The sequence below is a fragment of the Oryctolagus cuniculus genome, chromosome 16 (assembly GCF_051225735.1).
Source record: "Oryctolagus cuniculus isolate XC-2025 breed Fujian yellow rabbit chromosome 16, ASM5122573v1, whole genome shotgun sequence".
Taxonomy (NCBI): domain Eukaryota; kingdom Metazoa; phylum Chordata; class Mammalia; order Lagomorpha; family Leporidae; genus Oryctolagus; species Oryctolagus cuniculus.
Window position 1 is genome coordinate 61,250,164 of NC_142882.1, and position 23,840 is coordinate 61,274,003.

General features: G+C 45.5%; 1 protein-coding gene across 5 annotated transcripts in view; it reads left to right on the plus strand.

The window, feature by feature from the left end:
- Nucleotides 1–23,840, plus strand: part of BMPER (BMP binding endothelial regulator) — a 279,909-nt gene that overhangs the window by 62,022 nt on the left and 194,047 nt on the right. For all 5 annotated transcript variants that reach the window (XR_016222615.1, XM_002713750.6, XM_051853278.3 and 2 more), the window contains exons 4-6: nucleotides 773–855; nucleotides 4,215–4,305; nucleotides 9,081–9,163. Coding sequence is in view for 4 of the 5 variants with exons in the window: in XM_002713750.6 (XP_002713796.2) it covers nucleotides 773–855; nucleotides 4,215–4,305; nucleotides 9,081–9,163 (257 nt within the window). In the remaining variant the exon portion in view is untranslated. The remainder of the gene's footprint in view (nucleotides 1–772; nucleotides 856–4,214; nucleotides 4,306–9,080; nucleotides 9,164–23,840) is intronic.

Here is a 23,840-nt window from a genome sequence, read left to right on the forward strand (position 1 = left end):
TCCAACTGCTGGACTTGGCTTAGAAAACATAACTTATGGGGCTGGCACTGTGGCATACTAGGTCAAGCATCCTCCTGCAGTGCCGGCATCCCATATGGGCACTGGTTCAAGTCCTGGCTACTCTGCTTCTGATCCAGCTCCCTGCCAATAGCTTGGGAAAGCACTGGAAGATGGCCTAAGTCCTTGGGCCCCTGCATGCATGTGAGAGACCCGGAAGAAGCTCCTGCCTTTAGATTGGTCAAGCTCTTGACATTGCAGCCATTTGGGCAGTGAACCAATGGATGGAAGATCTCTCTATTTGTCTCTCCTTCTCTCTGTTTGTAACTCTGTCCCTCAAGTAAATAAATAAATAAATCTTAAAAAAAAGACATGATGCCAGCACTGTTGTGTAGCAGGTAATGCCACCACCTGCAGTGCTGGCATCCCATATCGATGCCAGTTCTAGTCCCAGCTGCTCCACTTCTGATCCAGCCCTCTGCTATGGCCTAGGAAAGCAGAAGAAGATGGCCCAAGTGGTTGGGCCCCTGCATCCACGTGGGAGATCTGGAAGACGCTCCTGGCTTTGGATTGGCTCAGCTCTGGCTGTTGTGGCTGTTTGGGGAGTGGACCAGCGAATGGAAGGCATACTCTCTCCCTCTCTCTCTGTAACTCTGCCTCTCAAATACATAAATAAACTTTTTTTTTTTTTAAAGGTAACTTCTTGCTCTCTAAAGGTGAAGGAAACCCACATTTATTCTTTACTTTTCTTCCTTCTTCTGTGTTTCCCATGTAGGTTGCACCTATGAAAGAAATACCTATAACAGCTCCTTCAAATGGCAGAGCCCGGCTGAGCCCTGCGTCCTGCGCCAGTGCCAGGTAAAGTCCAGCTATTTTATTTTCCAGTAAAAAGTATTCCATAGAATTCTGAGCAGCCCCTTCAGACAGCACAGAATAACATCCCACCAAAACATGAAACAAAAATGAGAAACAAACACAAACCCAACTGTATCCTTGCGTGCTTTAATTGTGATGTTCACCATAACAGTACAGGTATAGGAAAGAAACTGTATAGGACTTACTTCCAGAAACACACAGCGGAACCGTCCACCATTGTTAAATTGTGCCTGGAAAGACTCCAGGAAGCTGTATATGTCCTTGGGGAAAATTTGTGTCTTCCTGTGAAATCATCTTTGAGCAAAACACGAATGCCTGTTAACAGAAAAGAGGTATTGTTAGATGATATATGTTTTCCTTCTTTGATTTAGAAAGATTTTGAACTGGGGCCAATCCATAAACTGTATTAAAATTGAAGCAATTAGTATACTGTAACCTCAAAGATTTCAACCTGGCAAATTTGGGAACCTCTTGTTCAGCAGCCGAGGAGCCAGTTGTAGCTGATCCTTGCTGAACTCCAAAGAGAGTAGCCATTCCACATGGCTCTAATTGCTGCAGGTATTAAACAGCAAGGTAAACCAAAGGGATGCGAAGAACCTGAGTTTTCAAACTCCTTTTCTCTTCTTTTCTTTCTTTTTTTTTTTTTTTTTTAAGATTTATTCATGTATTTGAAAGAGTTACATACATACACACACACACACACACAGAGAGAGAGAGAGAGAGAGAGAGAGAGTGAGTCTTCCATCCATTGGTTCACTCCCCAGTTGGCCACAATGGCCGGAGCAGCGCTGATCTGAAGCCAGGAACCAGGAGCTTCTTCTGGGTTTCCCACATGGGTGCAGGGGCCCAAGGACTTGGGCCATCTTCTACTGCTTTCCCAGGCCATAGCAGAGAGCTGGCTCAGAAGTGGAGCAGTCGGGACTCAAACTGGTGCCCACATGGGATGCCAGCACTGCAGGCAGCGGCTTTACCCGCTATGCTATAGCGCCGGCTCCCAAACTCCTTATCTATAGAAATACTCTGTTGAAAAACAATAATACTCATCTAATTTTGACTTAACTTAAAAATTCTTATCTGGGAGCCAGCGCTGTGGTGCAGCGGGTTAACACCCTGGCCTGAAGTGTTGGCATCCCATATGGGCACAGGTTCTAGTCTTGGCTGCTCCACTTCCGAGCCAGCTCTCTGCTATGGCCTGGGAAAGCAGTAGAAGATGGCCCAAGTCCTTGGGCCCCTGCACCCATGTGGGAGACCCGGAAGAAGCTCCTGGTTCCTGGCTTTGGATTGGTGCAGCTCCGGCCGTTGGGGCCAACTGGGGCGTGAACCATTGGGTGGAAGGACTCGCTCTCTGCCTCTCCTCTCTCTGTAACTCTGACTTTCAAATAAATAAATAAATCTTAAAAAAAATTCTTGTCTGTAGTGAAGGTACTGATAAACCATTTTATTCCTCACTCCATTTCACCCTGCAAGGATTTGTGTTGAAAAGAGATTGAAAGGTTAATGTAATAATGGTTGTTTTCTCTGATCTTATCTCTATCATACTGACAATTTATTGAATTCTCAATTTTATGTAATCATTTGCTTTATTTATGCCCACAATAGATGTGTTTGTTTACGAGACCTTCAGTTATTAAACATTCAGCTTATTTATGAAGTAAATCTAAGTTATTTGTGAAAATTTATAGTAGGTAGAACAGATATAAATAATGTAAAATTGTTGAATTTTTACAAAAAGGTACAAAAAGAGGAGAGTTTTTAAATTTTGTTTTAAAATATTCATTTATTTGAGTAGCAGAGTTTCAGAGAGACAGAAGAGAGAGAGAGATCTTTCATCTCATGCTTAACTCCCCAAATGGCTGCAATGGCCGGGGGTGGGCCAGACTGAAGCCAGGAGCCAGGATTTTCCTCTAGGTCTCCCACGTGGGCAGGGGAGCCCAAGGACTTGGGCCATCCTCTGTTGCTTTCCCAGACCACCAGCAGGATTGGAAGTGGAGCAGCTGGGAATAGAACCTGTGCCCGTATGGGATGCCAGCACTGCAGGTGGCAGCTTTACCCAGTATGCTACAGTGCCAGCCTAGAGAGGAGAGTTGTTTTAATAACACAAATGCCCACATTGGTTCTATAGTCTTCCCTGCCCACATATACCCTGTCCCCGTCCCCCCACCCCCTTTAAAAAAGATTTACTTATTTGAAAGAGAGAAAAAGAGAGAAAGTCTTCCATCTGATGGTTCACCCCCCCAAATGGCTGGAGCTGGGCTGGACTAAAGCCAGAGGCCAGGAGCTTCTTCTGGGTCTCCTATAAGGGTGCAGGGCCCCAGTGATTTGGGCCATCTTCTGCTGCTTCCCAGGTGCATTAGCAGGGAGCAGCTGGGACTCAAACCAGCGCCCATATGGGATACCAGTGGTGGTGGCTTTACCTGCTATGCCACAGTGCTGGCACCTGTACTCTGCCTCTTAAGCAGTGAAATCTCAGCTCTAAAGGTTGTAGCTACAGTCTCTGTCAAATGTGACAGCCTCCTGCTCTTTGGAGTAGAATTTACCATTGTTACACAGCAGAGGTCCTGAAGATCCTCAGGCTGCACAGAGGAAGCAGGGATGAAGTGTTGCTGCCTTTGAATAAAGATACTGTTTTAATTAAACAGAAGCTCTCTATGGGAGGGCATATTAATTTTAGAAATGTTTTAGTTGACATGAAGTGATATTGCAGTCTCAAGGTCACTTCAGAAATAATTTACTTTATTTCATTATGACCTAAATGTCTATATTTTCATATGTGTGATATGAACTTAAAATTTTCTCATTTTTTTTCCTTGGTGCTTGAAAAACATCAGCAACTTGAGACCCAGGCTCTAGGGGAGAGAGAGAGACATTTCTAATGTTGTAGAGGTGGCGTAGTTCTTTCTAGGACTGTCTGGAAATAAGGAGGGTCACATGGTGGTCTGGGGGCCTAATGCATGACTGGAAATGTCGTCACAGCGATAGAAATGTAGTGAGCGTTGTAAACGGAAAATAACTGTAAGTCAGCAGCCCGACCCTGTCAGCCGAGGATGCACAGCAGGGAGGTCTCAGAAATGGGATTTGAAAGAGACAAAGTAGGGCCAGAGAGAAAGATCAAGGACAGGCAGTGAACAGGGAATGGGACTTGCACCTTGGGTTCTAACGTGCTGGGGGTGTTGAGCTAGCTCCCCACTCCATTTGCCCTGCGCGCCTCTGGGCCCTGACACTCAGCCCCACTTTGCACTTTTTGGGGATTTAGACTCTTGTGGTACCTCAGTTACTTTCCAACCTTCATAACTCCTCCATGGGAGTTCCGGGCCGACTGACCGTGCAGTTCTGTTTTCCAGGAGGGCGTTGTCACAGAGTCGGAGGTGCGCTGTGTCGTTCACTGTAAGAACCCTGTGGAGCACCTGGGAGCCTGCTGCCCCACATGCCCAGGTAACCTCAGCAGACAGGGCTGCGGGCCTGCCGCACGTGCTGCCCGATACTGTTCGATGTCTGTGTTCTCTCAAGAATGCGTGACTCTCCCCTTCCTGAGTGGAATTTTCCTCGCTTCACATGTGTATCCTAATGGGTTTAGAGAGCAGACTGCTTTGCATAGAAGTGCCTGGGCCGGCGTGAATGCGACGTGCTGTAGGTCTTGGCATGGGGGCTTCTCGGGCTCCGGAGACCAGCTTTCCACTCCACAGGGCCACAGGTGGCGCTTATTTTGGAAGGAAAGGCTGTGGCTTTCGCTTGCTTCCAGAAATGTCTTTTTACTGCTTCATATTGCAATACCTTGGCCAGAGCTCACCGTGGTGATGAGGTGACCAGATGTTTTCTGCAAGCTGAGTGCTGTGTCCCTGAGTGCGTTTAGCCCGTGGTTGTGCTCCTCTCTGTTGTTGGTGTGGTTCAACAAGTTGGACCCACTGGCTTTTCCAGAGGGCCCTGCTGCCCAGCTGACAGCAGGGATCCAGTGCCTGGAATGTTTCCTCCTCCTTCTCTGTAGAGGATGGCCACGGCATCCTGCACCTTTTCTTGCCCGTCTGTACAAACCTGGGGATTTTTGTTATGAGAGAGGTTTTCTCAGATCTCTCAAGCTACCAGGTGATTGTCTCCTAGGCCTTCTGTTTTGTGGGCGTCTATGAGCACTTTGCTCATGGAGCTGGGGCTATGGCTACTTCTTCCTGCCCTTGATGTGCATCTCCAAAGGGCCTTCGTTTCTTTGCTCCTTCTTGAGAAATGACTAAGGCACTGTAGTAGGGCACTTGGCAGATCTGAATCCCTGCTCTGCTGGCCTCTACGGGGGGGCCTCTATAGTAGTCTTTTCTCATCTTGAATGATGAGGACAACCAGTTTCCACTATTCCTAACTTTCAGTGTTCTCCAGGTAGACTTTATTCAGCTTCTTTTTAAAAAATGGCTTTAATTGATTTGAAGGTACAAATGTGTACATCCTCCCTCCCCCCACACCCCTCTTCCATCTACTGATTCACTCCCCAAATTCCTACAGAAGCTGGGGCTGGGTCAGATCAAGTCCAGAAGCCCAGGACCCAATCTGTGTCTCGCATGTGGGTGGCAGGGACCCAACTACTTGAGCTGTCACCTGCTGCCTCCAAGGGTGTACATTGGCAGGAAGCTGGAATCCAAACAGAGCTGATGTGGGAAGCAGGTGTCCCAAGTGACGTCCTAACTGTTACACCAAACACCTGCCTGTAGCTTCTTTTTCACACAGGTTTCTTTTTTTTTTTCTTTTCTTTCTTTTTTTTTTTTTTTTTTTTTGACAGGCAGAGTGGACAGTGAGAGAGAGAGACAGAGAGAAAGGTCTTCCTTTTTGCCATTGGTTCACCCTCCAATGGCCGCTGCGCTGCGGCTGGCGCACCGCGCTGATCCGAAGCCAGAAGCCAGGTGCTTCTCCTGGTCTCCCATGGGGTGCAGGGCCCAAGCACTTGGGCCATCCTCCACTGCACTCCCTGGCCACAGCAGAGAGCTGGCCTGGAAGAGGGGCAACTGGGACAGAATCCGGAGCCCCAACCGGGACTAGAACCCGGTGTGCCGGCACCGCAGGCAGAGGATTAGCCTAGCGAGCTGCGGCGCCAGCCACACAGGTTTCTAAAAAGCTTGTATTGTTGAACATGTTCACGCGCAAGCCAACAATTGGTAGAATAGAAAGGAATTCTCTCTGTACTCTAATTATTATGTATCTGTCAAATAGTGTTGGCTTGAGTACTTTTTCCCTCTGAACACACTGAATGTTTTGTGTCACGTACTCATATCCTTAGATGCCCACAGGATCTTTGTTAAGTTGGATCTGTGGGTCTCTGTGCTGCACATTAGAATCACCTGGGAAGCTTTACAGACGAAGCAGTAATGCTCAGACCATCTGGCTGCATCCCAGATTAATTCTATTAGAATCTCAGCGAGTGGGACCCATACCTCCCAGATAATTCCTATACACAGCCAGGCTTGAGATGGCTAACAGAGCAAATTTTGCATATTATGTAGATTTACAAATTATCATAGCTCTTCAATATGAATTCAGTTGTGTTGAGTAGACCATTGCTTTATGGATAGGCAATCACATAGAGCCCCAGCCCCCCATTCACAACTCTAAAGGAGCAACAGTAATGAAGGGAAGCCCTGGAAATTCAGCATCTCTCCGAGCAGGGCACATACTGACACTTGGGAGATAGTCATATTTTTAGGCTGCCTCTGAATCTGTGGGTTTCTGGTCAAGTTCTTGGGAAGGAGAGGCCTGAGCTCCATGACTGCACAGACTGCAGAGCTAAGTCCTCGTGATCATACAGAGAGGGCCAGGTAATTTACCCTGTTCACACAGGAAAAAGTCAGACGCAGTGAAAACTGATGCTTGCCCAGGGCTCACAAGTGCGAGAGGGCCAGAGGGGCAGCTGGCCCCCAGCCTCTTCTCTTTCCTTGCCCCTTCACACAGCAAGAGAATCGTACTGCTTAGGTCAAGTGCCCTGGGAGGCAGATTTTCTTTAAAAGCTAGCATGCCGGTGTCAAACATGAGACCCCTGACATCTGAGCAGGTTTGCGCCTTCAGTTTTGGGGCCAGGAATCAACTTTGCTCCCTCTCTGTGATTCCAAAGGCCAAGGTTTGGGATGCAAGTTGTAAGATTCAGAAGGAATTTCCTTCAGAAAGCACTACAGTACTCAAAAAAGCATGTGGAAAAATAGAATTAAAAGATTAAGTTTATTTTGGTGCCAATTGTTTTTGATACCCATGCATAGTTTTTTCATATTATGCTCTCGCCCTGAGCTTCTTGAAGACCCTGCATGTTGTCCTCTATCTTGGGAGGGTGGCCTTAGCCATGTGTAGGTGGGGACAGCAAAGGAAGCCTTGGGGTATTCTCCTTGGCGATTCAGAAGGACTGACATCTGTCATTGATCAGGGAATGGCATTCTTCATAATGACAAACATCTACAGTTTGTGGTCAGCTTCTTCCTGAGACAGATTGCAGGGATTCCTGCTTGTCTGCTTCTTCATTTTTGTCTGACTCTTTGCTTAATGATGGGGACTTGTGTGGGGACACTTGGAATAGAATTTTTGTTAAATTCCTTTATTTGAGTTGTTCATGTAGATTGTTGTGGTTAATCTGCCTGATGACCTATATGTCAGAGTCAGAGGTGCAAACAAACATGAAGGACTGGAAGACACTCTGTTGGAAGTGAGAGAAGTGACTGGGCATCTGTTATTAGGAACATCGCTGGGATCCAGCCACTGGGAGGGACCCAGGCTTACCAACTCTTTCCACATCCCTGGGAAGAGCAAGGAGGCGGTTGATTGTTAGCTGTGGGTGTGGGTATTGCCAACATGTTATTCCTGGGATATTTTTAAGAAACCTCTGTTCAACTTCAGACTCAGTGGCCTTTGCGTGTTTTTCAGCTGAACGAAGGACTCCACATCTAACTTTGTGATGAACAGAGCCAGTGGCCAGGTCAGGGGTAATGCTCATTTTCCCTTGTCAAGAACCTGCAGCTCCAAGAGTTTGGTGGGATGTGCTGACAGCTTTAGTTGGAAGTCCTTAAACATGTATTCTCAGTCCTTCCCAAAAAGCCACTTTGCTGACTTTTGCCCTCTGGTAGCTATTTCTGGCACTGTCTACTATGTGCAAAGTGACCTCAGCTAGTCTGGTCACATGTCTTGTGGGGGCAGTCCTGAGGAAAGAGGCTTTGCTATTAGCTGATTGTCCTTGCTTGGGGTGAGTGACGTGGGGTCCCTGGCCAGCCAATGCTTTGAGCTATTTATGTCTGCTCTAGGGCATGGTGGTGGTCTGAGCACCTTACTGAATGGGAAGCATTTCCTGGCTTTTGGTCCTATTATTAGCAGACGTGGTGGGGGCCACAGCCCTTGTAACATAGGCAATGTGAGGCTGAACACTCCCGTGGCATTTCCTGCCCTGCCTCCGTCCCTCCTTGCCATTGTGTCTGCCCTTTGCATGGTGTAGTGGGCGGGTCTGAAGCCAGTTTGAATCCCAGCTCTGGGAGCTGGGTGAATTGTTTTCTCTCTCTGAACCGTGTTTTCCTCATCTGTGGAAAAAAAAGTGACGAGTCCCCACTTTGTAGGACCACTGAGGAGAGGGAATGAGATTGGAGATTCATGGGCCGGGTAGAGGCTGTACCATTCCTGAGAACTGATCAGTGGTGGTCCTGAGCATCCTTCAGGTTGTCCTTGGCCTCCCTCCGGTGGCTGCCTTTTGCTTCTTCTTGCCCCTGGGGCTTGATTCTCCAGGCCACGGTCAGCACGATCATGATATAGCTCCTTGACTTTCTGCGTAGCTCACATGGTGCGTGGATTCCCTTTTAGCTGAATGGGTTCTGCTGTCTTACTTTGTTTCCTGACTTCTTTGGGGTTTCTGATCCCATGCCAATCTTTCTAAAACTTCATGGAAAATTGAATTTAAATATAAGTTTATTTTGAAAAGAAATCAAAAATCAATGCATAGTTTTTGCATAATATGCATTTTCCATGAACATTTTGAAGGCCCCTTGTGTAGGTGCAGTGCTGTACAGCAGATCTGTAGAACTTACTCATCTTGCTACCTGAAACTCTGCCCGTGGATTTTACCATGCAGCAGTCCCCTGCCCTGGTTAAAGAGAACAGTGCTGGGTGCAGGTGTTTGTGGAGGCGGTGAATGAGCCGTGCATACAAAGATCCCGTCCAGCTGAGTGAAGGCTTCTGACCCTAATTCTAAAACTTTCTTTGCTTTCCAGGCTGTGTGTTTGAGGGTGTGCAGTACCGAGAAGGCGAAGAATTTCAGCCGGAAGGAAGCAAATGTACCAAGTGTTCCTGTGTTGTAAGTCCTGCTGTGCAGACTGTAAGGGAGATCCTTCGGATTCCTTACTGCTTACACTCACCTAGTGCCCCCCTGGCTCTTTAAGTCTCTCCCTCCTCTCCTCTCAATGAAAACATGAGTTTCTCCTAAGGTGGGACTAGGGAAAGCTCTTCTACCCGAGGCAGGCCTCTCCACCTCAGTTGCTGCTGGTACTCTGGGCAGTGCGATTCTGTATTGTGGAAGCTGTGTGAGGCAATGTGTTCAGCAGCATCCCTGGCCCTGACCCAGTGGATTTTAGTAGCAGTTTTTGCCCTTGTTGTACAACCAACAGTGTCTGCAGTGGTTGCCCAGTATCCCCTGGGGAGCAAGCCTCAGCCCGCCCCGCCCCCCCGGCGAGGAGAATCACTACAGTACAGAGTAAGAAGAGAGGCTGGTTTCCCCGCAGCCACCCCCTTCTTTGGGAGGACCATGGGTTTTCTGTTCCCTGGGGCAGAGGAGCTTCTTGCTCAGGCAGGTGTTGAGTTCTGGGAGCGGATCAGACTGAGCACAGCTTGCTGCAGCACCTTCAGTGGGACAGTTGAGGGGAAGGGACAAGAAGAAATTGCCCCTACACAGTGGGTTGAGGGCAGAGTAGGGAGTACTAGGAGAAAGCCAGACATCTCTCTTTCTACGTGTTGTTGTTTTTAATCCATATACTGAGGACATCTTCAGCGTGCCAAGGAATTGAAAAAGGAACCTGTTACAGTTTTAGAGTTTTTTGGCTATTGGATTCTGAACTTGGAGTAAGTCATTGGTGATGGTAGTGGTAGGGTGGTGGTGGGAAATCTAGTCTTAATCAGCTGCTCTAAGTTATTTACAGTAGGGAGTTATTACAACCATATTAAAAAGTCTTTTGTAATAAAGAACATACATTTTCCAGGTCATTGGTGCCTCAAAATGCATCTCAGAATTTGAAAAAGAATTCTGGGGGAAGTCTAGCCTACCAATTTCACCAAAGCAGACTCATATGTGGATCATCATAAATCACAGCATTTGTCTTTTCTAAAATATTTCCCTCTTCCTACAGCACATGTGCACCCAGCCTAGCAAGTCCAGATTAAACATGCCCAAGGGTGATGGGTTTTGTGTTGGGGAGCGGAAAAAGGGAAGGAATAAAGGGAGCAAATTTATATGAATCTATATATCTTGATATAAGACAAATGCAATATGATACAAATCTAATATACATCATATAGTTTATAAAAACACAAGCATAATTTACTAAAGAAAATGAACATGAGCATGCATATTCCAACTCAGCTTCTGTGTTTTTCCTAATTATGACTAAGTAGCTGTATGCTATTCTTATGTAAATGACTTTGTCATTTAATATTGCCCCTTTCTCAATTTTATTGCTTCTATATAGGAAGCTATAACATTTTCTGATTTTTTTTTTTATTAATTTCATTCTTTTGGGAGCAGACTGAGAAAAAACAAGCATATTTCTTTGGGAAATTTTAAATGTGCCTCTGCATAATTGTCTTCCAGGAGAGGTGTGCCAAGGTCAGGCAGCTGAGCCTCCTTGGGGAGGAAATTTAGAAGGTGGAGAGGAGGATGGAGAGTTTCCCTGCAGTTTGACCTGTGACAGTTTCTGAATGCTGCAACTGGAAATGGGCTTAGCGATTACATAGGTAGGGGTCACACAGTCCACCCACTGAAGGCATTGAGATACAGTGGGTGCTGAATGAAACACACCAGAGGGCTAAGTTCAGGGCTCTGGAAATCCTGCTTTCAGTTTTGGTTTAACAAATAGAAATCCAAAGACAGTGTTACCTGCCTAAGCTTCTCTGCTTGGTGAATTCTCTTCAGACCTAGAGAACATCTATATCCTTTCCTATACTCTGGTACTGTGTTCTAGTTTCCTGTGTTTGCTCCAGTTCCCCATGTTTCCATGCTCAGCCCTTGAAGCTAATGGCTTTGATTACATTCCCGACACCAGATTTAGGCTCGTGGAATCAACAAGAGGGAGATGGAGTTCCTGTTGAGGGTGGGACATTTGTTTGTGGACTTGGGTAGGGCAGGGGGTCGGTCATATGTGCAGGTCTCTATGTAAAGAGAACACTTTGAGGGGCGCATTTTCTTCTTAGCAGGTTGTCATTAAAATAACTTGGTTTTTAGTATTTCACTTTGCTGTCTTTTGAAGTGGGGCACTAAAAAAAGAGAACTATCTTGGCAGCAAATGGCCTGGAGTGGAGAGCGACAACCTGGGAGACATTCGCTTGAGAATGTAGCGTTGCAAAAGCGAGACGTGGCTGTGCAGCTGTGCGGTGTGACGTTCGCCAGCACTGCCCAGCGGCAGGCTGCGAGGCTTCGGTGCGCAGGGCGCCTGGAGGAGTGAAGTGTCCTCTCGCCCAGTGAGAGGGCTTCAGCCAGAACTGGCGTGAGTTCAACACTTGCCTGGGGAGCATAGCTCAGAGTAGTAGGCAGCAGATTCCCCTCATGGAAGAAGGTGGTGTAGAACAGCCTCATGTGATTTGGTAAAATGGACTTCAGGACTCGAGGAGGGCTCTTCACAAAGTTCATGGGAAATAAGTAGTATGAAACAATTCTGCGTGCATTTGAAATTCTTTTTGTATCAAAATAAAAACATTTTCATTCCACATTTTTTAAAAAGATTTATTTATTTATTTGAGAGGTAGAGTTACAGACAGTGAAAGGGAGGGACAGAGAGAAAGGTCTTCCTTTCTTTAGTTCACTCCCCAAGTGGCTGCAATGGTTGGAGCTGCCCTGATCCGAAGCCAGGAGCCAGGAGCTTTTTCTGGTCTCCCATGCGGGTGCAGGGGCCCAAGCACTTTGGCCATCTTGTACTGCTTTCCCAGGCCACAGCAGAGAGCTGGATTGGAAGTGGAGCAGCCGGGTCTCAAACTGGCGCCCATATGGAATACTGGCACCGCAGGTGGAGGATTAACCTACTGTGCCACTGCGCCAGCCCCCTTCTTTCCACATTTTGAAGTGCACTTGCTATAGAGAGATGCAAACACATTTAAGCATTTGAGCATGTGTATAGTCACATTTAAGCACTTAGAGAATACGTAGTATGTTCTCCTTACTATATGTTCTTTGGGGATTGGTTCCAGGTCAGCTTGTGGACACCAAAATTTGTGATCTTTTTGATGTACCCGCATACGTGCACACATACAAATACACGTTCCCATGTTCATGTGCGGACACAGCCGTCTGACCCTGGACGTCCAGCTTCCCCAGGCCCCCTGTTCTCTTTTTTGTCTGCAGTCCTTTGCTCATGTTGCTGCCTAGCCTGGAATTCCTTTCTCCTTGTCCAGCAGGTGCTGCATGAGCTTTCCAAGTTGACCATGAGCCCCGCAGCTCCATGAGCGCCAAATTCCTGCAGACAGAACTGTTTTCTCCTTTGTACTCCTGAGCTGTCTCTGCTCTTGCTTAGTTGCCACCTTTCCCTCCCTCCATACACACCTCCACCCCCAACACTCCATACCCCCCACATACAACCACACCCCCCCACACCCACCCACACACCCACCCACACACCCACACCCACATACGCCCACACCCACACCCATACCCTCACACCCCCCCACACCCACACTCCCCTCACACAGCCACACCCCCCACAACTACCCCCCACGCCCCCCCACACCCACACTCCCCCACATACCCCCCACACACCCACCCACAACCCACACACCCACACCCACACCCCCATGCATCCCACACCCACACCCACACCCACAATTCCCAGGTGAGCTCTTGCCCCATCCTGTCCACTGTTTCAGTTGCAGAAGGTGCCATGACTTCATATATTCATCTTTCTTTTAAAAAAGTATGTATTGGTTGATCCATTTTCCTTTTATTTGAAAGGCAGAGAAACACAGAGAGATCTCCCATCCACTGGTTCACTCCGGGGACACGTACAACAGTCAAGGCTGGGCCAGGCGGAAGCCAGGAGCCGGGAACGCAATTGGAGTTCCCCATGAGGGTGGCAGGGAATCAACTGCTTGAGCTAGTGTCTGCTGCCTCCCAGGGTGTACGTCAGCAGGAAGCAGGAATTGAAAGCAGAGCTGGGACTCGAGACAGGCACTCAGATATGGAATGCAGGCATCCCACATGGCAAAGTGGCATTGTAATCACTGTGCTGAACACGCACCCTATGATGTCACCTTTTTTTTTTTTTTTTAAGATTTTTATTTATTTATTTGAGAAGGAGAGAGAGAAAGGTCTTCCGTCTGCTGGTTTGTTCCCCAAATGGCTGCAGCAGCTGTAGCTGGGCCTATCGAAAACCAGGAACCAGGAGTTTCCTCCAGGTCTCCCATGAGGGTGCAGGGACCCAAGCACTTGGGACATCCTCTATGGCTTTCCCAGGCTATAAGCAGAGAGCTGGATCTGAAGAGGAGCAGCTGGGACACAAATTGGTGCCCATATGGGATGCCAGTTTAACAGGCGGTAGCTTAGCCTGTGACGCCATAGTGCCAGCCCCCATAATGTCAGCTTTCTATCCTCAATGCATAGCACCATGGGTGCTCAGCGAAGTCAGCACTCTTCTCCTTTGGCACTGCTAAGAAACAGTAATGTTTTCTCTTCAAACTAGGACCGCTCTGCCCTTTTGTGCTAGGCAGCCCATTCTTGCCTGAGAACCTATCTGCAGTTGGATATCCCACTATCGTTAGCTCACTCTGTGCCTGGGGAGGTAAGCATGTGTCAACTCTCCGAGGTGCTCCCTACTCATGAGTAAACGTTGTAGATGCCGTGCGGCTCGTGCGTTTGTCCCAGTCCCCTTGGTTGCACCTTCCAGATGTGTGCAAAGCTGTCTGCCATGCTTTTGTGACATAGGGACAGGGAGGCAGACCAGCAGAAAAAGGCTTCATCTGCTTGAGATGGATGCCTTGGATAATGAAACAAATGCCTCACACATGATTTTACATCCTGACTTTAGTCGGGACAGTATATATGGCATTCCAGACGGCTGAGAACATGCTAACGTTTGAAGATCTGGAGAGGATTTCACAACCTTTTGCTCTCGCCCATTCCAGAAGCAGAGGGTCTAACATTTTTAGGTGTGAATATCATCATGACTCACACAGCGAATGCAGTGCTTCATTAGCACTTATTAAGCTGTGTTGTCTCCACTTACCCATTATGTAAACAAAAGCGCCAGGAGAATGACTTCTCCAGAGCCCTGGCGCTGAACAGGGAAGTGATGACTTGAGTTCCCTTAGCTGTTTCATGTAGTTGTTGTGTGAGTCATATTGGAGTGTGTTCCTTATGGGTTGCGTTCGGTGGGAATAATATACTACATTGATTTTAAAATGGAAAGATGATTCTTCCCTAAGAAGAATGATTTATGAAGTATAATGAGCTCTGTTTAAAGCACACATTTGCTTGCTTTTAAAAAAATTTTTATTTATATATTTTCATTGCATTTGAAAGGCAGAGAGAGGGAGATCTAGAGGAGGGCAGGGAGAGAGAGAAAGAAAGAGAGAAAGAGAGAAAGAGAGAGAGAGAGAGAGAGAGAGAATGCTGGAGAGAGAAATCTCCCATCTGTTGGTTCATTCTCCAAATGCCTGCAAAAACTAGGGCCGGAGCCAGGAGCTTAGAAGTCCACCCAGGTCTCTCAGGTGGGTGGCAGGAACCAAAGTGCTTGAGCTGTCACCTATTGCTTCCCAGGGTATACATTAGCAGGAAGCTGGACTGGGAGCTGAGTAGCCTGGGCTCAAACCAGGCACTCCAATATAGAATGTGGACATTCCAAATAGTGACTTAACTGCTGTGCCAAATGCCCGTTGCTTTCTTTAAGTTCAAGCTTGGCTTTTTACTACTTGCCTAACTGGAAAGCACACAGCTTTGTGTGCCATTGTTAGGTAAAAATTTTCTGGAGAGGACTGGTGGCAGTCTGACATAGACAGTTCTGTAAAACCCATTGTCAGGCTCCTAAGATTAAAACCAAGGTGCCAAGGAGAGATGTTCCTGTCATTTATTTTTAACCAAACCATTTGAAGATCCCCATGGGCTCCACATTCCTGGAATTGCTTAAAGAAGGGAATACAGCCCACAGAGCTGTAGGCAGTCCTCGTCTGCAAAACCAGCCAAATTAACCGGCCAAGATCAATTACTTTTGCTGACAAAGGCGTATTAAGTTCAGAGGATTTTTACCAATAAACATGGGTTGTTAATGGGCTGTCTGTGATGAAGGAGCTGTGCTTTATTGGCTCTTAGAAGCCCTGAAGTCCATAAACACCTTTGCTCTCGCTTACACTTGAGATATTGCACAGCGCTGTCTCCCAGGGAAAGCCAAACTCCGAGCAAGGTTGCTTGGAGAGAACAAAGCCAGTGGAGCTCCTCATGGAACCCCTGTCCCTCTGGACTGGACGCGTTCAGGTGTTGTGCATGGCCCGGGATAACCGAGCCCCTGCCAACTTCTCTGGCTTCATCATCGCCCTTTTTCTCTTTCTCTCTCTGCTCTCACACAGGTCCTCTTCATCCTTGCTGGACAAGGTGTGGATCCCCACCAGCAGTGTGGGCCTCACCTGTGTGCTTGTTAGAAATGAAGGATCCCTGTTTCTGTGCCAGGCCATGGAAGTGAAATCTGCCATTTTACAAGATCCCCAGGGGATTCCTCTGAGAAGCAGAGCTTTAGTATCTCCTGACCTTTACCAAGCCTACTTTTTCTCTTTTTCCTTCTTTCTCCTCCTCCACATGGCTCCATCCCTGGGGGCGGGGGGTCTGTTCACCTTGCACTTGGAAGTCTGGACCATCCTTAGGGACACTCATGATGATTCCAGAGACCTGTTGGTAAATCTGCCTATAGCAACCTCTGGGTCATGGCCCGAACATTAACAATGAATTCATTACTGGATGTTTTAGTTTGTAATGACTTTCTTTTACTGCATCTGATAAGATTAAAATGGTGACTTTGGATCTTCAAGTTCTTGGCTCATGGCTATTCATAATAATTGCTGAATTCATGAACACCTAAGTGCTGACTGTATTTTCCTTCCTATCTCTACTGTCTGTCTCTCCCCTGCTCCTGTCGTCATCCCCTCACTTCCCACCCCCTTCCTCCCAAACATTTCCTCTTCACCAATTCAACAGGGAATAGAGAGAAGCACATCACTGTGGATGAGCTCAGAGATGAAGATGGATTTATGCTCAGCTGCTATTGCACCATTATAAATTGCTTCGAGTGGAATGAGTATGACTTCCCTGGGGATGCCTTGTTTAAAAAGTGTTCTTTAAGCTTCAAAGATTCCCACAACTCCTGGCAGCAGGAAGCAGTGGCCAATGACCTGGGCCACTTGCTGTGGCAGAACTTTTAAAAGACGGCATAATTCTCTGTCCTCAGAGTTGACCGTGCCCTCAAGTTTGTAGGTGGACTGTCCAGCCTCTCCCCATTCCAGTGTCTCCAGCCCAGACTATGCTTCCCTGTAGTAAGAAGCAGAGGGGGATACGGCCTCATGTCTCTGGGCCTGGGATGACTCAGCAGCATATTCCCAACTTTGCTGCTTCACCTTTGATATGGGGACATGGGACTCGTGATGCCTGAACCCTCTTTCACGGCCTCTGCCTCACTTGTGATAATTTGTGTGATTTGGTGCATTTTAGTAATAAGCTGTCATTATATCTTGCCTGTCCATGGGGAGAAATTTGGCTCCATCTGAGCAATGAATTGGAGAATTGAGCAATTATTGAGTGGATTAGATCAATGTGGGCAGTTTATCTAACTAGTGTGGGCCAAAAGCCTCAGAGGAGTTTTCAAAAAATATTGGTATAATCGCTGCAGTGTTCCTGTTTGCATTGTGGATATACCATCACCCTGAGAACAGAAAGGTCATGGTTTTGAACCGTCAGTTGAAGAGGGAAATAAAAGGCTTTTCTTGAAGTCTGAATAGCAGTTGGCCACTAGGAGGGGCTTCCAACTGGCTCAGAGGAGTGGCTGGTGCTCTGCTTGTTCTTTGGCTACACAATGAAGTTGTGAATTTTGACATTTATGTTATAATAATCTGAGCATTTGTGAGTTACCTGTTGGCTAAGGTTTCCATTGGAAGCTCTATTGTAGTGTCATTCTCATTAGATTGAATTCATAAATGTACAAATACTGGTTTGAGTAACAAATTTTGGATTCTTGAAAAACCACTAAAATGATCTCTTTACAAGGATAATCTGGATTAATTGCTACCATGGTCATTGATTGTTACCTTGCTAGAGCCTTTTTTTTTTTTAAGAAAGCCATTATTTAATAAATATAAATTTCATAGGTACAGCTTTTGGAATATAGCAGTTTTTCCCCCCATACCCGCTCTCCCGCCCCAAAACCGTCCCACCTCCTACTTTCTCTCCCATCCCATTCTTCATTAAGATTCATTTTTTAATTATCTTTGTATGCAGAAGATCAGCTTAGTATATACTAAGTGAAGATTTCAACAGAATGCACCCCACACAGACACACAAAGTATAAAGTACTGTTTCAAGACTAGTTTTACTGTTAATTCACGTAGTACAACACATTAAGGACAGAGATCCTACATGGGGAGTAAGTGCACAGTGACTCCCGTTGTTGATTTAACAATTGACACTCTTATTTATGACAAAAGTGATAACCTGAGGCTCTTGCGATGAGCTGCCAAGGCTGTGGAAGCCTTTTGATTCTACAAACTCCATCAACATTTAGACAGGGCCATAAGCAATGTGGAAGTTCTCTCCTCCCTCAGAGAAAAGTCCATCCTTCTTTGATGGCCCCTTCTTTCTACTGGGATCTCACTCACAGAGATCCTTTGTGTGGATCATTTTTTGCCACAGGGTTTTGGCTTTCCATGCCTGAAATGCTCTCATGGGCTTTTCAGCCCTAATGTTTTAAGGGCTTGTTCTAAGGTCAGAGTGCTATTTAGGGCATGTGTCATTCTATGAGTGTGCTGTGTGGCCTCCTTCCCATGTTGGATCGTTCTCTCCTTTTTAATTCTATCTATTGTTATTACTTGCTAGAGCCTTAATAGCATCATATAATGAAAGGAGGAGGAAAGGGTAGGATATTTAGGAGGTGTTGGAAGGTGGGAGGGATCTGGTTTAAGGTGTTTTTTTTTTTTCTTCTAGTGTGAGAGCTCAGTAAAAACTAGGAAATTTCCATGATATATTAATTGAAAACTGGTAGAAACAGCTAGGCAAGAACTTCAAGGCATGCATTAAACTCATGAGCCAAGTTTATTTGTTAGTTACTAGATGATCTTTAATAACAGTTGATTATTTTGAGCAAATTCCTGAAACCAATAAGGTACTTCATTTTCTTTATGTTAAGAAGATTGGAAATAACTGTACTGTATTTTTATCAAGACAAATCCTATATTTAAATTCCCATATATGTCTTATTTTCATGGCTTACAAGATTCCTTATGGTCATTTCTTCATTTGTAGCTCAAGCATCTTGTAAGTTATTTTTTTTTCTACACAGGGAAACACCTCTTTCACAATGAAAATAGTTGGAAAGGAAACTCATATGATATTTGAACATGTATATGAAAACATCCAATTGAAAAGATATCAGCAAATGATTTATTTACAGAGGAATTACTGATGATAATAATAGCTGTTAGTACTGAATGTGGATTTTGGGCCAGGTACATACAGTATTTTAAAGTTAATTTTCAAAATTGTCCTGTAACACAGGAGGTGTTAACTTCTTTTTTTGATGCAGAAACTGAGATTTTGAGAAGTTTAATAGCTTGCCTAAGTCAAGGGGCTATGAAGAATCAAAACCCTGAACTATTTGATGATGAAGCCCCATGTCATTTCTTTCCATCTATTTATTCCCCTACCAACCAGGATAATTTTGAGATCATTTGTAGACATTGGAAACTTGGAAATTCCCTTTCACTCTACATAGTGAAGAACAATCAGATATTTCAAATGAGAGATAATAGTGATGTGAACATCTGAAAAGAGCCCCAAATCTATGCGAGAGATATTAACACAATAAAAAAGTGAATTATACTTCCTCTCTCCAAAGTTCACAAGTCTAAGCAAGTTTAAACTCATACCAGATTTCAGCCTTGGGCTTTCAGCCGAAGCATATGTCACCATGGTGCCAGAGTGAATGAAGAACACATATCTGTTACCCTCACATCAGCTGGAGAATGGAGACACTATGATCTATAGTGCATCTCCTTGCCAAGAAATTATGACTACATGGAGAAAACGTGTTAGTTTCTGGGATAGAGCCATCCTCGTTGCCTCTCCTTTCAAAGATGGAGAGAAATAAATGTTTATCTGATGGGGCCCATCCATCCCTTGCAATAGTCCACTGAAGAAGTATAAGCATCAGTTTTGCATAGCCCTCCTTAAAGATATTATGGGGGGGGCCTTCCCTAGTCATGATTTTCCATGGTTCTATGACTGTCGATTTATCCTCCTGGTAGGGTGAAGGGGAAATTGTATAATTGCTTTTTTAAAATTTTTTTTTTAATTTGAGAGGCAGAGACAGGAGAGAGAGAGGTCTTCCATCCGCTGGTTCACTCCCTAAATGGCCACAATACCCTCAGCTTGACTGATCTGAAGCCAGGAACCAGGACTTCTCTCAAGTCTCCCACGTGGGTGTAGGGGCCCAAGGATTTGGGCCGCCTTCTACTGCTTTCATAGACCACAGCAGTTGAACCAGCACCCATATGAGATGCCAGCATTGCAGGCAGTGGCTTTACCTGCTACACCACAGTACCGGCCCCTAATTACTTTTGAACAGTTGTGTTCTCCTGTCTGTCTGATCAGGTGCATTTAGAAATTTGAAATTTGGAATGAGTATTTATAGAAGAATTAATTGGTTAAGTCTCATCACAAGGTATCCTTGCAAAGACATCTATGCCTGCCTGCCTGCCTGCCTGCCTGCCTGTCTATCTGTCTGTCTGTCTATCTATCTATCTATCTATCTATCTATCTATCTATCTATCTATCTATTGCTAGCTCCCATTTACTGGTTCACTGCTCAAATGCTCACAACAGTCAGGACTGGCCTAGTCAGGAGCTGTGAGCTGGGAACACAATCTACATCTTCTACGGGTGGCAAGGACCCAAGTACTTGAGCTGTCACCTGTTGCCTCCCAGAGTACATGCTAGCAGGAAGCTCGAATCAGGAGTAGAACTGGGACTTGAACTCAAGCACTCTGGTATAGCATGTGGGCATCTGAATTGCTAGGCCAAACATTCACCTGGACCATTCTTTTTATTATTCTCCTGTTCCTTTTATTCACTTTATGGCCTGTTACATGAAGAGCCTCTTGTATCTCCTTGAAATACCAGGAACGACACCACCAGCTTTCCATATCCAGGTCTATCCTTTGTCTCCAGTCTGCCAGTCATTTGTTAATTCAACAGTTGTGTGTTGGCTGTACCTTGGACTCTGTGTTAGGACTGGGCACTGAATGCTAGAGACTTCACCTTTTCTCTCTACAAAATTACAATCCATTGTCTTGAGTGTATTTATGAAACTAAACCCCAAATGAAACCATAATACAACATTTTTGTGCCACATATAGAATATTTTATGATAATTACAAAGGGGCCTAAATGTATTAAAAATAGAAATAATTGTACAACTCAAACATAACCACCATTAATGATTTATTTATCTAATTTTTAAAAAAGATTTATTTATTTATTTGAAAGTCAGAGTTACACAGAAGAGAAGGAGAGGCAGAGAGAAAGATCGATCTTCTATTCCGCTGGTTCACTCCCCAAATGACCACAATGGCCAGAGCTGAGCTGATCCAAAGCCAGGAGCCAGGAGCTTCTTCCAGGTCTCTCACGCGGGTGCAGGGGCCCAAGGATTTGGGCCATCTTCTACTGATTTCCCAGACCATAGCAGAGAGCTGGATGGGAAGAGGAACAGCCAGGACGCAAACCAGTGCCCATATGGGATGCCAGTGCTGCAGGCTGGGGCTTTAACCCGCTGTGCCACAGTGTCAGCCCCTTGTTTCTTTTTAAAGTTAGTTTTACTTGTTTGAAAGGCAGAGTTGCAGAGAGGGAGAGGGAGAGACAGAGGGAGATTTTCCATCCACTGGTTCATTCCCCAAATGGCTGCAACAGCCTGGGCTGGACCAGGTCGAAGCCAGGAGCCAGTATCTTGCTCCAGGTCTCCCATGTGGGTGCAGGGGCCCAAGCCCTTGGGCCATCTTCTTCTGCTTTTCCTAGACACATTAACAGGGAGCTGGTTTGGAAGTACAACAGGCAGTATTTAATCACACCTCAGCAGGATGCTGGGATGCCAGCATTGCAGGCAGCAGCTTAACCTGTTAATGCCACAACACCGGCTCTGATATTTCTTTCTTAAACTGACCATTTTCCAGATGTCTATTAGTTTTTGTGTTTCTTCTGTAAAATTGTGTTTTTATTTCTAATTTTTCTATTAGGTGGTTAAGGTTTTATCAAAGCTCATATATGCATGATGGATAATAATCCTATGCTAATTAAGGTGTCATTTTAAAAACATGAAAAATATACATTGTATGCACTTTGACCTTAGTTTGTACACTCCGTGGTGGACAGTGGCAGAGTTTGCGGAGATCCTGTGTCTTCCAATCTTTACTTCTTAAATTTATCCAAATATGTTTACAAAGAGGAAAGTGAGTCAACATTGTTAGCTCCCAAATTTAAGGAGTCCTAGACTTTTCTTTCTGGAAGTCCCTCCCCCTGTATCTCACACTCCCTGCTGTGAGACAGTGACCCTGAGCACCTGCTCCCATAGCAACAGGAAGCCATTTTTGTGACCTCTGCAGCACCTCCTCCCACACCTCTGCTCTCAGCCGGCTCTCTTTCTCTTGGCTCCCAGTGGGAAGCGCCCCCTGCTTTCCTTGCCTGATCCTACATTCAGGCTCTTGCTCCCATTCCTTTCTCCCTCTCCTGGCACCTGGCTCTGTGTTTAGATTTTTAAATTCCTTGTGCACAAACTTAGTGTATGTCATGCCTTTGAGTACAATGCCTTGCACTTAGAAAAGCAAGTATTTGACTAAATGACTTGTCTTACCTTTCAACAATTTAATTAATTTATTTGAGAGAGCAATAGAAAGAGACAGATGGAGATAGTTAGAGGGAGAAAGAAAGCTCCCATCTGCTGGTTCACTCCCCAGATACCCCTGGTGGCTGGATCTGGGCCAGGCCAAAGCTGGGAGCCAGGAATGCAATCCAGGTCTCCTATGTGGGTGTCAGGAACCCAATTACTTGGGCCAACACTGCTGCCCTGGAGGGTCTCCAGGAAGCTGGAGTCAGGAGCCAGAAGTGGGTATTGAACCCAGGTACTCTGATGTGGGATGGGGCATCTTAACTACTAGGCTACATGCCTGACCATAGCATTTCAGTTTTTGGCTAAGGTATTCATGTCCTTGAAAATGAAGTTATGATCTAGAACTTTCTAACTTCCCACTTAGGGTTTGATTTTAATCTTGAAAGCCATAAACAAAATTATTCACATTTTTCTTTTAATGAGCACATATCCACGAATGATATTAATGGTATATTAGTGTTGTAGTTCTTCACGACATTTTCAGAACTTTTTGGTCACGTCTCCATTATTATCCAGAGAACTCACTTTTAATGTTTTCTTTTTAAAACTGGCTCTGAGTCGGCTGCTCTCTCAGTTCCCCTCCATGTTGCTGCTGCATGGCTCCCTTCTCCTTCCTTTGCTCGCCCATTCCGGTGCTTTTTCCCTCCTACCTCCATTTGCCCTGTCATTCTCAGACCTCCTCTTCCGTTGTTGTCCGTGGCTCCCTGCAGGATTGCCTGGCATTCATGAAGCACCTCAGCTCATTTTCATAGCTATCGTCATGGCTCCTTGAATAACCATCCCAGAACCTTGCACACACTAGATATTCAGGAAATATCTTTTGAATGAATTGATTACACATTTTGGCACTTTTTAAATGTCATTCAAATGCTCGATTTGGAGGGTGGCAGTGCTTTTGTGGTCCCGGGAATGGCTTCAATTACCACTCTTCCCTGCGAGTGGAATTTTAAGTGGTACCACTTGTCTGGTGTGTAGGAAGCCATGTGTTTGGCTCTCATGGAGTCACGGTCCTCTCCATAATATTGGGGAGTATGGACCCCACAAACATGCCAGGGCAGAAGAACGTCACCTGTTCACATCGCTGTTCTCTTCTAAAGCCCATCTCGGAGCAGACACGGGTTTAGAAGCAGTGAATCTTTTGAGCCCCCCCTGAGTTCTTCAGCTATGGGTCAGATGAGCCAGCTTGAAATATTGAGGAGATTTTGCTTTCTGGAAAGGGCAGGGGCTTCCAGGATCCGGGTGAACTTTCTGTGTAAACAGCTCCCTGAGATGTACAAATGACCAGTTAACTCTGATGTCTATTACACATCTATCACACAGTTCTATGCACTATCTCTTTTTCTCCTGCCTCTCTTTGGTTTTCTGTGATACACATAGCAATCAGACAATGTGGGCATGGTTAACAATGTTATATTCCAGATGTTAAATTACAAAAACTATGTGAGGATTTTTAAGCCTCTGAATATTGCTAGAATTAAAGAAAACAAAAACCTCCTATAATAAATAAAAAGAAAGCCATGACATTCTCTGTATGGGGGGAACATACCTGTTCCATTTGGGGTATGATTATATGCAAATTTGTAATTAGTCAAATATTAACAGAAACAGTTACTCATTTTGAAAAAGTATCCTTCGGTCATGTTTTAAGAA